This window comes from Bombina bombina, chromosome 6 (genome assembly GCF_027579735.1).
Source record: "Bombina bombina isolate aBomBom1 chromosome 6, aBomBom1.pri, whole genome shotgun sequence".
Taxonomy (NCBI): domain Eukaryota; kingdom Metazoa; phylum Chordata; class Amphibia; order Anura; family Bombinatoridae; genus Bombina; species Bombina bombina.
The window spans coordinates 1,006,485,550-1,006,503,630 of NC_069504.1; the positions used below are offsets into that span (position 1 = coordinate 1,006,485,550).

Here is an 18,081-nt window from a genome sequence, read left to right on the forward strand (position 1 = left end):
GATGGTGAACAGATCAAAACACTGACAGAATCCATGGATGGCAGGCTTTTGAGTGTCCTTGCAAAGAAAGGTGGCTATATTGGTCACTGATTTGTTTTTGTTTTGTTTTTGAATGTCAGAAATGTATATTTGTGAATGTTGAGATGTTATATTGGTTTCACTGGTAAAAATAAATAATTGAAATGGGTATATATTTGTTTTTTGTTAAGTTGCCTAATAATTATGCACAGTAATAGTCACCTGCACACACAGATATCCCCCTAAAATAGCTATAACTAAAAACAAACTAAAAACTACTTCCAAAACTATTCAGCTTTGATATTAATGAGTTTTTTGGGTTCATTGAGAACATGGTTGTTGTTCAATAATAAAATGAATCCTCAAAAATACAACTTGCCTAATAATTCTGCACTCCCTGTATTCTGCAGTTTAACTTCATCTGGCAGCACCCTTTCTAAGAGCTGTATCCACACAAGTACAGTGATGGAGAGGAGCCGGAACTGGGAGATGAAGAACAAGAAAGTGTATCCCCCTCAGCTTCCTGAGGAACCTCAACGACCTGCGGTAAGGCAAGATCTGCTGCAGGAGGAGTGCAGACATTTCACATGCATTTTTCTTTCGTTAAAAAAGACAGAAAGGTCAAAATTGAAATGTGCATTTACATTTTAAATAGAAGCACTTTTGCCATATACTTCCATTAGCAAAAATGCTTCAGTAAATGTTATTACTGTTTTTCAGGGGCATACGCACATATGCTATAAATGTCCAGTGCTTTCAAACACCACACTTTATCAGAAGTCAGTCGTGGCTTGTATGACACAAATTAAGTCTTCACTGATGCAATATACACCACCACCAGCTCTCTGAGTAGGCATTGTATTTGAATCATGATAATCTATTCATACATAGCATATGTGAGTATGCCTCTGAAACAGTAATAACTTTTACTAGACGCATTTTTGCTAATGGAAGTATATTGCATCAATATTTAAAGGGATTTGAAACCCACACATTTTCTTTCATGATTCAGACAGAACATGCAATTTTAAACTAGTTTCCAATTTACTTTTATTACTTAATTTGCTTCATTTTCTTGGTATCCTTAGTTGAAAAGCTTACCTAAGTAGGCTCAGAAACAGCAATGCATTACTGGGAACTAGCTGCTAATTGTTGGCTGCACATAAATGCCTCTCTTCATTGGTTCACCAGAAGTATTCCTCTAGCTCCCAGTAGTGCATTGCTGCTCCTTCAACAAAAGATGCCAAGAGAATGAAGCAAATTGGATAATAGAAGTAAATTGTAAAGTTGTTTAAAATCACATTCACTGTCTGAATTAGGAAAGGAAATGTTTGGGTTTCATGTCCCTTTAAGGATACGAATGGTTTGTATGCATGTGTTTAAAAGGTACACACATGTATTAAAGGGTCACGTTAAAGGGACAGTCTACACCAGAATTTTTATTGTTTTAAAAGATATATAATCCCTTTATTACCCATTCCACAGTTTTTCATAACCAACACAGTTATATTAATATACTTTTACCCTCTGTGATTATCTTGCATCTAAGCCTCTGCAAACCGCCCCTTTATTTCAGTTCTTCTGACAGACTTGCAGTTTAGCCAATCAGTGCCTGCTCCCAGATAACTTCACGTGCACGAGCACAGTGTTATCTATATGAAATACATGAACTAACACCCTCTAGTGGTGAAAAACTGTTAAAATGCATTCTGAAAAGAGGTGGCCTTCAAGGTCTAAGAAATTAGCATATGAACCTCCTAGGTTAAGCTTTCAACTAAGAATACCAAGAGAACAAAGCAAAATTGGTAATAAAAGTAAATTGGAAAATTGTTTAAAATTACATGCTCTATCTGAATCATGAAAGTTTATTTTGGCCTAGACTGTCCCTTTTAATCAGTTTTATTTTCTGGCTAATTATATAAACATATTCTAATCTATGATGTAGCTATCGTCAACATTAGAATTTTTTTTTCTAAACAGTTAAGGCGGAGTTTAGAGGACAGTAATTGTGTTGTGCATGTCCAAGAGAAGATGCACTCCAGAAAAGGCCATTATAGGTGAAAAATCATATGATCTATTTCGTTAAAGTGTGCAATTTTAAGACTTGAGACCCTTTAATACTATTTGCTTAGCTCTTGCAAAGGACTTAGCTGTGTGACTATCACTGCTGATTGGATCAGTGTCAGATTCCACCAGCAGTGCTGGTACAGAGTGGCAATTCTACTATAAGCTTAACCCCTTTAAAAGTGTTAAACATAGCATTACAGGGTCCCTACTCTTAAACTGACAAGCTCTATCGAATTAGATCGTCTTTTTTTTACTACAATCGCCCTAGGACAAGCATCTGGGTTGTGTGCTATGAAGAAGAGGCAGCAGATACATGCTCTTAGTCAGGGCAACATGATAAAAACACTATATACATGATAAGGGGCTATGCTATTTATACCTTTGTACATATATAATGTGTTACTGAATGTGATGCAGTGTATGAGTACCATGTCCTTTTAATGAAACAAATAACCCTTATATAACCATATTATACGTCCTGTTTATTTACAGCCAAGATAAAGCTGAAATCTAACCTGTCTTATTTTTTATTATTTCAAACTAAGTATAAGATGGCCGCATGTTTAAATGACATATATCATAATTTCTGATGAAATAAGACAATTTAACATAGAGTTGCCGTTTAAGGGACTTAAAGCACTAAATTGTCTGCTTATTTGCAGATTACATCCTCTTAACACTTTGCTCTCATCTTCATCTGTTACCCCGTTGATGCAAATCATCAAAAGCTACAGCTGTTGGTCAAATTTTTCCATTAACTTTAGCAAATTGGATATTCTCAATATCTCTGCTTTTCCCCAAACCCTGAGTGAAGTCCACAATATCACACAATTCAATACTCATTCTTCCACAGTGACATATCTTGGCATAAAACTATCTAACAACCTTCCAGATATGTTTAAGCACAATTACCCCCCCCCTCACTTCTCCAACACTCTTCCCTCATGGCTTTCACGTTTAGGACTCTCTTGGTTGGGCAGAATAGCCATTTTTAAAATAAACATACTTCCAAAAATGTTTATAATTTTTAAAGCCGCTCTGTTGCCTATAACTAAATCCTTCCTTCTAGCCTTACAATCGTTATTTGGGGCATGGGACTTTATATAGACCAAGGAAAAAAGGGGCATTGGCAATCTTACTATTATACCACCCATTTATATAGAATTATACATTGGAACTTCTGCTTAACAGATAAATTGTATGGGCCTGGAGAAAAGTTTTTCAGAGGTCACTGGGTGACCAATATTGGGTCGCTGGCAGAGATAGAAATGGAAACATGACCTGTAACCCAATAATTGCAGAAACCTTAGTAATGTAGGATACCCTACTTTGTGTTTACCTTTCTCTCTCCTCAATCCCATCTCCTCTGACCCTCCTTAATAAAACTTATGTTTATTGACACCTGCATGCAGGGGTCAGTGTAGAGGGAGTCATTACACACATTCCCATTCATAAAGTACGTAATAGCACGTCACAACACTTGTCGACATAAAATAAATATTCCCTAACTTATTTTATTCTTGGCTTTCCTACTTCCAGCTTGGTCAATACATAAACACTCCCAGACAGGGGTAATATGATCAGACCACAAGCCCCTTTTAAGACCCTATGTTTCAGTCAGGCTTTAACAAGAGGTACAATATCTATTTCCTTTAAACTGATATTCCAACCTGAATTTCAATCACTTCCCTCCTTCACCTCTGCGTGGGGTGCTGATCTCAGTACTAATATTACTGATAAACAATGGACCATCATTTTTATATCTACTAAAGGGTCACCGTATCGGTATCTTTCCTAGAAACTAATCTTAATCTACTAATGAGATGGTACTTGACACCAGAGCGACTACAATCCCTATATCCTACAACCTCTAGGAACTGTTGGAGGGATTGTGGAGAAGTGGGTACCCTTGCCCACATTTGTTGGGACTCAAGCCGCTCTGGACTCAGGTAATCACCCATATGGAATCTGCTTTGGGGTGCCCTCTTGATTCATCCCCCTTAAAGAGACATAAAACCTAAAAAAAAAATATTTCATAATTCAGATAGAACATACAATTTTAAACAACTTTCCAATTTACTTCTATTATAACATTTTCTTTGTTTTCTTGTTCTCCTTTGTTGGAAAGCAGAAAGGTAAGCTCAGGAGTGTGCACATGTCTGCAGCACTATATGGCAGCAGTTTTACAACAATGTTACGCCTTAGCAAGAGCACTAGATGGCAGCACTATTTCCTATTCCTATCTAGATATCTCTTCAACAAAGAATAATATGAGAATGAAGCAAATTTGATTATAAAAGTAAATAGAAACCTTTTTTAAAATTGTATTCTCTATCTAAATTGTGAAAGAAAAAGTTTGGGTTTCATGTCCCTTTTAATATTCCTTCTAAATTATCCCCCCAAGATAAAAAGTAAGTATAAACTGACCCTATTCAAGATCATGCTTAACAGCTCCAAAAGATTAATCCCATGGTACTGGAAACAAATAAGCTAGAGAAACCACACTATATGGAAATGTATAAACTGGACTTCTCCCTGAATATGGAATTTTATAAGAATGGCACTTCTTAAAAAGATGATGTGTCTAATGGTAATAGCGATCTTGTCTCGTATGCTCCTCGGTGCTGATATCCTCCCCATATATCCACTCTTGAATCCTTTATGTGTTTCAAAATTATAGTAATGTATATAATGGCTATAAAAGGTTATCCCAATAAAATCCCCCTAGGTGAAAGGAGCATAGTTAGCTAGATTTATTAGAATAGTTAAAGGAATAGTCTAGTCAAATTTAAACTTTCATGATTCAGATGGAACATGCTATTTTAAGCAACCATTTAATTTACTCCTATTATCAATTTTCTTTGTTCTCTTGGTATCTTTATTTGAAAGAGCAAAAATGTAAGCATAGGAGCCGGCCCATTTTTGGTTCAGTTTTGGTGTCTAAATGTAGCCACCAATCAGCAAGCGCTACCCAGGTGCTGAACCAAAAATGTGCAGGCTCCTATGCTTACATTCAAATAAAGATACCAAGAAAGAAGAATTGATAATAGGAGTAAATTATAAAGTTGCTTTAAATTGCATGTTCTATCTGAATCATGAAAGTTTAATTTTTACTAGACTATTCCTTTAATCCAAAATGTCTGTAACCTTAAAATGTTTTAGATACCACTTCGCTCTTTACTTAACTGAGCTCAAGTATGCCTGTATGTTTTCTTATTTTTTTTATGGTGATTTCTTGTTCTGCTGTTATCTTCCTGTAAATTGAAAAACCTTAATAAAACATTTTTCACACACAAAAAAAAACACAAAAAAAACAAAACACATCAACATTGTAATATACATTTTTTAATTGTGTATAGTAAATCGACTTTACAGTATACTCCATTATTTATTTTGCCCCCTTTTTTTGAAATTGAACTCTGAATATTCTGGGGTTTCAATTTCTCAGAATTGGAAATGTACACTGCAGATAAGGAAATACAAAACAATTAAATGTTTGCTAACAGTGGCAGTGGCTAGCTGTGTCTACTCCAGTACCAAGTCTAGACTGGTTCTTGTGAATAAAGCGTGTGGTGGGGGAAGTTTGACCACTTGAAAAGAACTGCAGCAAACAAAGTGTTAATACATTAAAAAATGTTCACTCTCACCTAATATGTTACTTTACTGATAGACTGCAGGAAAACCATGTAATGACAAGGTGTTTTACTGTCCCTTTAAACATTATCTTTGTGTGTCATTCAATTATCATCACTAAAAAATAAATGCCATCTATTTGTCTATACAGTTTTTTGTAGCGTTTGTTTAACCAGTTGTCATTGCTGATTTCCCTCAGTACACACTGCACATGAGGCACAAATACATGTGTTGATTTTGACATTCTAGTATAAATTAAACTTTCATTATTTAGATAGGACTTTTAATTTGAATCAACTTTCCAATTTACTTTTATCATCAAATTTGCTTTTTTTCTCTTGGTATTCTTTTTTCTCTTGGTATTCTTAGTTTAAACTAAACATAGGTAGGCTCATATGCTAATTTCTAAGCCTTTGAGGGCTGCCTCTTATCACAGGCTTTTTTATTTTAATAAATCTTTATTAAGATATTGAGAATGATAACAAGGTTGCATATTCAAACAAACTTATAGAAGAACATGTGATAAAACTTTACACTTTGAATTGTGAAGTTATTGAATAAAGTTCACCAAGTTTATACATAAGCAAACAAAGTTTACCATTTCAAAAGGACATAAGAATATATGAGAGATTATGGGCTATAAACTAGCGATGGAATCTGCGATAGATCGTCTCGTGAAGCTTAGTATGTTTTCCATATTTTTCAAATATTTGACAAGGATAAATTAGACCTTTTGAAACCATTTTCAAACTTAACAATGGTTAAAGAAAGAGAGCAGAATAAGAAAGAGGGATAGAGGGGGAGAGAGAGAAGAGGAGAAAAAAAAAAAAATTGTGATCTAAATTCAAAGTACAATCCTCATATCCAGCCCATTTACCTTTGAGGGAATAATTCAAGGTAGAGGGGAAACTATAACTATATAGTTTTTTGCCAGAGTGCAAGCATCATCTCGTGTATCTCTAGTGTGTGTGTGTTTTGAAGTAATGGTATCTCTCGAGAGCGAGAAGGTCAGAGACCGTCGCTTTCCACTCATCTATGGATGGGATTGTTTGAGTTTTCCAGTGTTTTGGTATAAGTTTTTTAGCTGCTGTAATCATGATTAATAATAATGGCTGTTTTCCCACTCCAGCTAGTTTGGGGAGGTCAAGAAGCAGAATTGTATTTGGACTAGGACATATCAAGGTACCTAGGATCTCGGATATCTCCGACAAAATGGATGTCCAGAAACCCCTCAGCATGGGGCATGACCACCAAACATGAAGGAGAGAGCCTTCCTCTCCACACCCTCTCCAGCAAGTATTATTTAGCACAGAAAAGATTTTGTGTAGGCGTGAAGGGGTTAAGTACCATCTATACAAAAGTTGTACATGTATTTCTTGAATTGTGGCCGAGACTGAGGACCTTTTAATCAAACGAAAGGCCTTGAGCCAAGCATCTTCCTCAATCTCACAGCCCAAGTCTCTATTCCAGGCATGTGTATAAGAAGGGAGATTTAGTGAGTCGCCTCCAGATACTATTTTGTAAAGCTTAGAAATGAGATGTGTGGGGGCTGTAGGTGAAGTACAAAGCGATTCGAAGGCCGTAAGCTTCCTTCCAAAGTCCTCTTTGTGTTTGTGATGGGAGAGGAAGTGTATCAGTTGGTGATAATGAAGCCACGAGGAGAAGATCCCCCCCCCATGTGCTTCTTCTAGTTCCCTTTGAGTCTTTAGTCTACCCCCGTCTGATATAAAGTGTGCGGAACCTGTCCTAAGGCTATAAGGTTGAAGTGCTGTGAATCCTAGCCGATAGTATGGGAGGTCGGTGTGTTCCAGGATGGGTGTAAGCGGGGCAAAGGTTGAGGAGATATGGGTGCTAGGCGATAAAATGTTGTCCCATTCAGAGAGTATTCCAGCAGTGACATGGTAGTTATTAATTAGTTTAGGGCTCTTTGAACGCAGGTGCCAGACTACCGTCGCCATATTATTTATTTTTAAGATATGCCTATCAATGTGAATCCAGGCTGTGTCGTTGAAGTTGTGTGCCCATTCAACTATGTGTTGTAGTGCTACTGCGTTTTTGTAGTTTTGTAAGCATGGGACCCTCAATCCCCCATTATCCCTGGCTAAATACATTGTTTTTCTTGGGATTCTAGGTCTAGTACTATCCCATATGTATTGTTCAAAAGCTTTCTGTACTTGGGTTATGTAACTTTCTGGGAGCGGGATACATGTTAGGTGCAGATTATCTATCTTTTAAAACAATAACAATTCTATGGTAGACTGTCCCTTTAAGTGGGGGAAGACCTATGGTACGCGTGCCACAGCTGGCGCGCAGAGGCCTCTCTGTTGGCACACGAGCCATAAGTTTCACAGATATTGCAAGCACTGTTCTGGTCTGAAGGACTTTAGGGGGCCAGTGCAGAGAAGGTCAAGCGCAAAAGGCGTTATGAGCTATATACAATGTGCACGTGCGCATCACCTGTCACCATGCAGCGGCTGCATCTGATGGCTAGCGTTTTGAGGGCTGGACTACTACAGGCTGCCAGGGCGTACGTTATTGAACCAGCGGCAAATGTAAGCGAGATGGCTGCCAAGCGGACTGTGTACCTAACTGCCTTACACACACTGGCCTCTAGTTATCGGGCCGTCAATCTCAAATACGCTGGAATTTCGCAGCGTATTTGTGGCGAGGCTGATTCGCCTAAGTTATCAAGCCCTACACACCGGCAAAAGTAGAATTTTGTGACGTAAGCTACGATCCGCCAGACTCAGTCCAACACAGATCGATTCTTACGTCACTCCAGATGTTCCGAGCGCAAGTTCGGCACAATCTGACTACTTTTGAAAGTTATCAAATTCCTAGCAGGTACGCTCTGCACTTTTCCGGCCCAGCGTACCTGGTTTTCAATCCGCCGCCCTGGATGCGGCGGATCCCATAGGAATCCCCAAAACCGCCGCTCCTGGAGCCCACCGCCACTCTAATAAACTTATTAACCCCTAAACCGCCGCTCCCGGACCCCACCGCAACTATAATAAATGTATTAACCCCTATCCGGCCGATCCCGTACCCCGCCGCAACTAAATAAATTGTTTAACTCCTAAACCGCCGCTCCCGGACCCCGCCGCCACCTATAATAAATTTATAAACCCCCATACCGCCGCCATCTATATTAAACTAATTAACCCCTAAATCTATGTCTAACCCTAACACCCCCCTAACTTAAATATTATTTTAATAAATCTAAATAAAAATTACTCTTATTAACTAAATTAATCCTATTTAAAACTAAATACTTACCTATAAAATAAACCCTAAGATAGCTACAATATTACTAATAATTATATTGTAGCTATTTTAGGATTTATTTTTATTTTACAGGCAAATTTAAATTTATTTTAACTAGGTACAATCGCTATTAAATAGTTATTAACTATTTAATAGTTACCTAGATAAAATAAAGGCAAATTTACAAGTTACAATTAAACCTAACACTACACTATCATTAAATTAATTAAATAAATTAGCTACCAATACCTACAATTAAATACAATTAAATAAACTAAACTAAATTACAAAAAAAACAACTAAATTACAGAAAATAAAAAAATATTACAAGAATGTTAAACTAATTACACCTAATCTAAGCCCCCTAATAAAATAAAAAAATAATAAAAGTCCCTACCCTATTCTACATTACAAAGTAATCCGCTCTTTTACCAGCCCTTAAAATGGCTTTTTGCGGGGCATGCCCCAAAGTAATCAGCTCTTTTGCCTGTAAAAAAAATACAACCCCCCCCCCCCCAACATTAAAACCCACTACCCCCCTGAAGATCTCCCTACCTTGAGTCGTGTTCACCCAGCTGGGCCGAAGTTATCATCCAAGGGGCGCTGAAGAGGTCTTCCATCCGATAGAAGTCTTCATCCAAGGGGCGCTGAAGAGGTCTTCCATCCGATAGAAGTCTTCATCCAAGGGGCGCTGAAGAGGTCTTCCATCCGATAGTCTTCATCCAGGCGGCGTCTTCAATCTTTATCCATCCGGAGCGGAGCCATCTTCAAACGAGCCGACGCGGAGCCATCCTCTTCAACCGACGACTACCCGACGAATGAATATTCCTTTAAGTGACGTCATCCAAGATGGCGTCCCTCGAATTCCGATTGGCTGATAGGATTCTATTAGCCAATCGGAATTAACGTAGGAAAAATCTGATTGGCTGATTCAATCAGCCAATCAGATTCAAGTTCAATCCGATTGGCTGATCCAATCAGCCAATCAGATTGAGCTCGCATTCTATTGGCTGTCCCGATATTTTTTATTTTCTGTAATTTAGTGTTTGTTTTTGTAATTTAGTTTAGTTTATTTAATTGTAGGTATTGGTAGCTAATTTATTTAATTAATTTAATGATAGTGTAGTGTTAGGTTTAATTGTAACTTAGGTTAGGATTTATTTTACAGGTAATTTTGTATTTCTTTTAGCTAGGTAGTTATTAAATAGTTAATAACTATTTAATAGCTATTGTACCTAGTTAAAATAAATACAAAGTTGCCTGTAAAATAAAAAATAAATCCTAAAATAGCTACAATATAATTATTAATTACATTGTAGCTATCTTAGGATTTGTTTTATAGGTAAGTATTTAGTTTTAAATAGGATTAATTTAGTTAATAAGAGTAATTTTTATTTAGATTTATTAAAATACTTAAGTTAGGGGGGTTTTAGGGTTAGTGTTAGACTTAGGTTTAGGGGTTAATAATTTTAATATAGATGGCGTCCGTATAGGGGGGCAGGATAGGGGTTAATAAATGTATTATAGGTGGCGACGGTGTGGGGAGGCAGATTAGGGGTTAATAAGTTTAATATAGGTGGCGGCGGGGTCCAGGAGCGGCGGTTTAGGGGTTAAACAATTTATTTAGTTGCGGCGGGGTATGGGATCGGCAGGATAGGGGTTAATAATAAATTTATTATAGGTGGCGGCGGTATAGGGGGTCAGGATAGGGGTTAATAGGTATTATGTAGGTGGCGGAGGGGTCCGGGAGCGGCGGTTTAGGGGTTAATATATTTATTATAGTTGCGGCGGGGTCTAGGAGCAGCGGTTTAGGGTTAATAACTTTATTTAGTTGCGGGGGGCTCCGGGGGTGGCGGTATAGGGGGTAGAACAGTATAGTATAGTGTGGGTGCTTAGTGACAGCTTATCAATAAAGCTGTAGAAAAGCCGAAGAGCAGCGAGATCGGATGAGTGATAACTATCACAGTCCGCTGCTCATCGCCCCGTACTTGGTGCGCAGCTTTTTGACAGCTTTTTTGATAACTTTTGCGAACGTATTCAGGTCCGCGGCGGCGATGTGAGGCGAGCTTAGGCGAGCGTATTGGGCCGGCGAATGCAAGAAAATTACAGAGCTTAATAACTAGAGGCCAATATATTAAAATACCTTAAAAGTAACATAAGCATTTAGTGCTGTGTAAGTTGTTTTTGCTTTGTAAATAGAAACAAGTCATTTGTTTATTTTCTTCATATTTATTTGTAGGGTGGGGTAGTATCACACTATTTATAGTCATCTATTACTTGAATATAGAGCATGGCTTATACGTTTTTTTCTTTCCTAAGATATGGTGAGTCCACGGCTTGAGTAATTACTGTTGGGAATATCACTCCTGGCCAGCAGGAGGAGGCAAAGAGCACTACAGTTAAACTGCTAATTATCACTCCCTTACCCACAACACCCAGTCATTCTCTTTACCTTCGGTGCATGGAGGAGGTGAAGTTTGGGTGTCTGAAGAAAAATTTTGATTTTATCTTCAAGCAAGTTTTGTGGTATAGCCTTATTCCACGTCATTCCTTGCAGTTGGGTAGTGGTGGCTTTAAAGCAGTTATCAACTTGTAAAGAGGTACCTCCTGAGTTTTCCTAACAATTGCTGCCCTAGTTTAGAAAGCCAGAGTTGGCTACTCTGTTCTTTCTTTTTTAAAGGTCTCTGTGAAGAACTGTGTCTTCTCATACCTTGTAACTGTCTACATGCCGGACAGCGGAACAGGTAAGTGCCTTTTCTTCCAGTTGGGGAGACCATGCACTTAACAAATTAAAAGACACTGCTTTTTTATTGGGACATAGTTAATCCTGTTTTATGGGTTACACTGGGGCATGAAGCAGGCACTGTAGCATGTGTGAGACTAACATTTAAACTCTTTTAAAAACAAGGGGTAACATGTTTTTATTAGGCTTTATTTTCTGACACATATTTACTTAATAAAACAATACAAGTTTAAACTGAAAGTAAGGCTGAATTTTCTATTTCAGCAACTTATTCATTCCCCCTTTGCAACATTTTAAACTGTATGGTTTGAAAAAACGGTTATTTCTGGTGCTTAGTGTACCAGGAAGCTATTTTTAGTGCCTCTCTATGTCACAGCAGTAAATTGAGCTCGGCAGTTGTGGTCACATGACCGGCTTTACTTCATAAAGTTTCTAAGGAAATTCATTTGGGATAAAATTTAAAGTGAATTTTTCCTTGACTTATTTGAAATGAATATTAAAATCTTTGAAACTTATCTGTACAATTTTATTTACTGTTTCACAACATGTCTGATATGGAGGAAGAGCCTGCCCTCATGAATTCATGCTTATTATGTTTAGATGCACAAATTGCAGCTCCTATGCAGTTTTGTTCTTCATGTGTCAAGAAAACCTTGCAAAATAAAGGTAACATTTTGGAGCCTAATGTCTCTCAGGACGATGCTGTTAAAATAATACCTCAGCTTTCTCCTGCTACATCCCAATCCTCAATGGCATCAGATGCAGTGCCCTGCAGTTCCTCTAACTCCTAGTGGAGTTTTATTTAAAAGCAGAAATTGCTGCCCAGGTATCTTCAGCTGTATCTGCGGCTTTTGCTGCCATTCCCAGATTACAAGGAAAATGCAAGAGGAAATCTAGAAATTCAGAAAGTAAGGTGCCTGTCCTCAGTTCTGCTTCCCAAGTTGCCCTTTCTCATAAGTCTGATGAGGAAGATACGTCTGGACTTTCTGAGGGTGAAATCTCAGATTCGGACAGTATAATTCCTTCTTCTGAGACTGAGGTGGTATCCTTCAGATTTAAGCTTGAACACCTTTGTGTATTGTTAAAGGAGGTTTTAGCTACTTTAGATGACTCTGATACCCCTGTCGTTGTCACTCCTAAGAAATATAGTAAACTTAATAGTTTCTTTGGTGAACCTTCCACTTCAGAGGTTTTTCCTGTGCCAGACCGTGCTAGGGTGATTATCTCACAGGAATGGGAGAAACCAGGGGTGTCTTTTTCCCCATCTCCCATTTTTAAGAAAATGTTTCCTGTCGGGGACTCCATTAAAGACCCTTGGTATACTGTACCCAAAGTTGAAGTTGCCATTTCCACTCTGGCTAAGGGAACCACTATTCCTATTGAGGATAGCTGCTCTTTTAAGGATACTATGGACAAGAAGCTGGAGGCTTATTTGAAAAAGATTTATGTTCATCAAGGTCTCCAATGGCAACCTGCAGTGTGTATTGCCACCGTGACTAGTGCGGCATCTTATTGGTTTGGCGCCTTGTCTGATTCTCTTCAAGTAGAAACTTCCTTGGATCAAATTCAGGATAGGATTAAAGCTCTTAAATTGGCCAATTCCTGTGCCATTTTACAGGTTGTTAGACTAGGAGCTAAAACTTCTAGTTTCGCTGTCCTAGCCCACAGCGCGTTATGTTTGAAATCCTGGTCTGCGGACGTTTCCTCTAAAGTCAAGCTTCTACCAATTCCTTACAAGGCCAAAACCTTGTTTGGACCCGGTTTGGCAGAAATTATCTCTGATATAACGGGTGGAAAAGGGTCTTTTCTACCTCAAGATAAGAAAAATAGGTATAAAGGACGTCAGAGTAAATTCGTAACTTCAGAGGAATGCCTTCCCCTTCTTCTTCCAAGCAGGAACAATCTAAGTCTTCTTGGAAACCCAATCACTCTTGGAACAAGGGGAAACAATCAATAAAACCTGCAGCTGATTTCAAATCAGCATGACGGGTTTGTCCCCAATCCGGGATCAGATCAGGTGGGGGGCAGACTTTCTCAGTTCTCTCAAGCCTGGATATGAGATGTCCGAGATGCCTGGACTGTGGACATAGCATCCCAGGGTAACAAATTGGAATTCAAGACTTTTCCTGCCAGAGGCATATTCCTTCTCTCAAGATTATCTGCAGACCAGATAAACAGAGAGGCGTTCTTGAAATGTATTCAACATCTTTCTTCCCTGGGAGTGATGGTTCTGGTTCCAGTGCAGGAACAGGGTCTTGGGTTCTACTCCAACCTATTTATGGTTCCCAAAAAAGAGGGAACTTCTGTCCCATTCTAGACTTGAAGTGTCTAAAAAGTTTCTCAAAGTTCCATCCTTAAAGATGGAGACTATACGCTCCATTCTTCCTTTAGTACAAGAGGGTCAGTTCATGACAACCATAGACCTAAAGGATGCATATCTTCATGTTCCTATTCACAGGGACCATCACAGATTCCTGAGATTTGCCTTTCTGGAGAAACATTTCCAGTTTGTGGCCCTTCCATTTGGTCTTGCCATGGCTTCCAGAATTTTTTCAAAGGTTCTGGGGGCTCTTATGGCAGTGATCCGTTCTCATGGAATTGCTGTGGCACCATAGCTGGACAACATATTTGTTCAGGCACCATCTTTTCAACTAGCAAAATCTCACACAGAGATATTGTTGTCTTTTCTTCGTTCCCACGGATGGAATGTGAATCTTGAAAAAAGCTCCCTTTCCCCTGCTACAAGAGTGGTGTTCTTAGGGACCATAATAGATTCTCTATTGATGAAGATTTTTCTGTCAGAGGTCAGGAAAAACAAAATAATTTCCTCTTGCCTCTCTTCAGGCTTCTGCTCATCCTTCAGTGGCTCAATGTATCGAGGTAATCGGTCTGATGGTGGCTTCCATGGACATCATTCCTCTTGCTTGATTCCATTTGAGAGCTCTCCAGTTGTGCATGCTCAGACAATGGAATGGTGACTATGCAGATCTATCTCAGAGAATAGAGTTAGGTCAGTCATCAAGGGATTCTCTCCCGTGGTGGATTTCTCAGGATACATGCTTTCGGAGACCTTCCTGGGTGATCGTGACCACGGACTCGGGAGGAGTCTGCTCTTCCCATCAATATCTTGGAGTTGAGGGTGATTCACAATGCTCTCTATGGCTTACATAAATCACCAGGGAGGAACTTGAAGTTCCTTAGCCATGAAGGAGGTTATTCGGATTCTTCAGTGGGCAGAGACCCACAATTGCTGTCTATCTGACATCCACAATCCAGGAGTAGACAACTGGGAAGCGGATTTTCTGAGCAGACAGTCTTTTCATCCCGGGGAGTAGGAACTCTATCCAGAGGTGTTTTCCAGCTTAGTCCTCAAATGGGGGGTGGTGCCAGAGTTAGATCTGATGGCGTCCCGTCAGAACGCCAAGCTTCCAAGGTACGGTTCAAGGTCAAGCGATCCGCAGATCGTTCTGATAGATGCTCTGGCGGTTCCTTGGGTTTTCAGGTTGGCATACCTGTTTCCTCAGTTTGCTCTCCTTCCACAAGTCATTGCTCGTATCAAACAGGAGAGGGCTTTTGTGATTGTAATATCTCCTGTGTGGCCTCTCAGGATCTGCTTTGCAGACCTAGTGGAGATGCCATCTCTCCCACCTTGGAGACAACCTCTGAGGAAGGACCTCCTGATTCAGGGTCCCTTCCTTCATCCAAATCTCATTTCTCTGAAGCTGACTGCTTGGAGATAGAATGCTTAATTCTGTCTAAGCGTGTTTTTTCTGAGTCGGTCATTGAGACCATGATTCAGGCTCGCAAGCCTGTTACTAGAAAGATTTACCATAAGATATGGCGTAAATATCTTTATTGGTGTGAATCCAATGTCTACTCTTGGAGTAGAATTAGAATTCCTAGAATGTTATCTTTTCTTCAGGAAGGCCTGGAGAAGGGATTGTCAGTCAGTAACCTGAAGGGTCAGATTTCTGCTTTATCAGTTTTACTACATAAACCTTTGGCGGTTGTGCCAGATGTGCAATATTTTTGTCAGGCCTTGGTCAAAATCAGGCCTTTCTTTAAGTCTGTTGCTCCTCCTTGGAGCCTTAACCTTGTTCTTAAAGTTTTACAGCTGGCTCCGATTGAGCCGTTGCATTCCAAAGACATTAAGTTGTTGTCTTGGAAGGTTTTGTTTTTTGTTGCTATCTCTTCTGCTCGAAGAGTCTCGGAACTCTCAGCTCTGCAGTGTGATTCCCCTTCTCTTATTTTTCATGCCGATAAGGCGGTTCTTCGTACTAAGTTAGGTTTCCTTCTTAAAGTGAAGGTAAACTTTGATGAATGAAAGCCCGTTTTTTAAAAATATTATTAAAAACAGGGGCACTTTCATTCATCAAATTTATAAAGCAGCCGTTTTGATTAAAAACTTACCTTTTTTACTTTTCACAGCCAGAGCAGCTTTCCCCCTCCTGGAAATCCTCTCTTCACATGTCAGCAATGACTAATCCGGCTTCCTCCAAGCACAGAATGGCCTCAGGCAATGACTACCCTGGGGGGGAAAGCCGTGATTGGAGGAAGCCGGATTAGTCATTGCTGACGTGTGAAGAGAGGATTTCCAGGAGGGGGAAGCAGCTGCTCTGGCTGTGAAAAGAAAAAAAGGTACGTTTTTTAATCAAAACGGCTGCTTTGTAAACTTTGATGAATGAAAGTGCCCCTGTTTTTAATAGTATTTTTAAAAAATAGGCTTTCATTCACCAAAGTTTACCTTCATTTTAGGTTGTTTCTAATAGAAATATCAATCAGGAAATTGTTGTTCCCTCTCTGTGTCCTAATCCTTCTTCTTCCAAAGAACATTTGTTACACAATTTGGATGTTGTACGTGCTCTTAAATTCTACTTACAGGCGACTAAGGATTTTCGCCAGTCCTCTGCCCTCTTTGTCTGTTTCTCTGGGAAACGTAAAGGTCAGAAAGCTACTGCTACTACTCTTTCTTTTTGGTTATAAAGTATAATTCGTTTGGCTTATGAGACTGCTGGACAGCAGCCTCTTGAGAGAATTACGGCTCATTCCACAAGAGCTGTTTCTTCTTCTTGGGCTTTAAAAAATGAAGCTTCTGTGGAACAAATTTGCAAGGCTGCAACTTGGTCTTCTCTACATACTTTTTTCAAAATTTTACAAGTTTGATACTTTTGCCTGGGCTGAGGCTTCTTTTAGGAGAAAGATTCTTCAAGAGCTGGTGCCTTCTGTTTAGGACTGCCTGTCTTGTCCCTCCCTCTTTATCTGTGTCCTATAGCTTGGGTATTGGTTCCCAACAGTACTTACTCAAGCCGTGGATTTACAATATCTAAGGAAAGAAAAACAAAATGTATGCTTACCTGTTAAATGTATTTCTTTCCAGGTATGGTGAGTCCACGGCCCCACCCTTTATTTTAAGGCAGTTGTTCTTTTGACTAAAACCTCAGGCACCTCTACACCTTGTGTTACTCCTTTTTCTCCATTTCCCTTTGGTCGAATGACTGGGGGTTGTGGGTAAGGGAGTGATACTTAGCAGTTTAACTGTGGTGCTCTTTGCCTCCTCCTGCTGGCCAGGAGTGATATTCCCAACAGTAATTACTCAAGCCGTGGACTCACCATATCAGGAAATAAATTTATCATGTAAGCATACATTTTTATTTGTTTTTCACCTGTGTACATTGTGTTGTTTATTTGCTGCTTCCTCTCTCCCCTCTTAACACAAAACAGCAGCCCAAACTTCCCTGTCTGTTCCCACCTGACATTAACCCATTGACTGCTTGAGAGAGGCACAACACATTGCTGCCCTCTTTCTCAAGTCATTGGGATACTATACTTCCTAATTGTTCTAAAAACAACTAACTTCTAACTCAGGCCTTGAAAGTTCAAACTGAATTAATAACACCCAGCTTTTCCTCATCAGCGAAACAGTGAAAATGCAATTGTTTAAATGTGAAAGTTTCAGTGTGGCTGGTACACCTGCGTTTAGGTTTTACTTGGTGGAGCAATTTTGAACTCTGACATTAGCAAGCTCTATATATGTTGTGTTTTATTCTTGTCATTTCACCATGCAGTGATTGAACGTCAAGATAAATAAGTTGCTTTTATGTTGCAGTTTGGGCACTCTGGCTCAGAAAGCTTCACCATCACTGATATAGAGCTGTTGTAGTGATTTTTCTTTATTTACTGAAAAAACTAACCAGTGTTTTGAACATGTTTCATTCATTACTGTTTCCTTTATTTCCCAAGGAAATCTTCCATTGCCGCAAACAGATAAAATACAGCAAGGATAAGATGTGGTATCTGGCCACATTGGTAAGCAGACAATTCACTAATTGAGATGTGTGAGTGATTGGAACAGACAT

General features: G+C 39.1%; 1 protein-coding gene across 4 annotated transcripts in view; it reads left to right on the forward strand.

Annotated features, from left to right (window-relative positions):
• MRPL22 (mitochondrial ribosomal protein L22) overlaps window positions 1–18,081 on the forward strand; it is a 53,648-nt gene that overhangs the window by 12,321 nt on the left and 23,246 nt on the right. For all 4 annotated transcript variants that reach the window (XM_053718715.1, XM_053718713.1, XM_053718714.1 and 1 more), the window contains 2 exons: window positions 429–564; window positions 17,966–18,031. In XM_053718715.1, coding sequence (XP_053574690.1) covers window positions 484–564; window positions 17,966–18,031 — 147 coding nt within the window. In that variant the 5' untranslated portion in view covers window positions 429–483. The remainder of the gene's footprint in view (window positions 1–428; window positions 565–17,965; window positions 18,032–18,081) is intronic.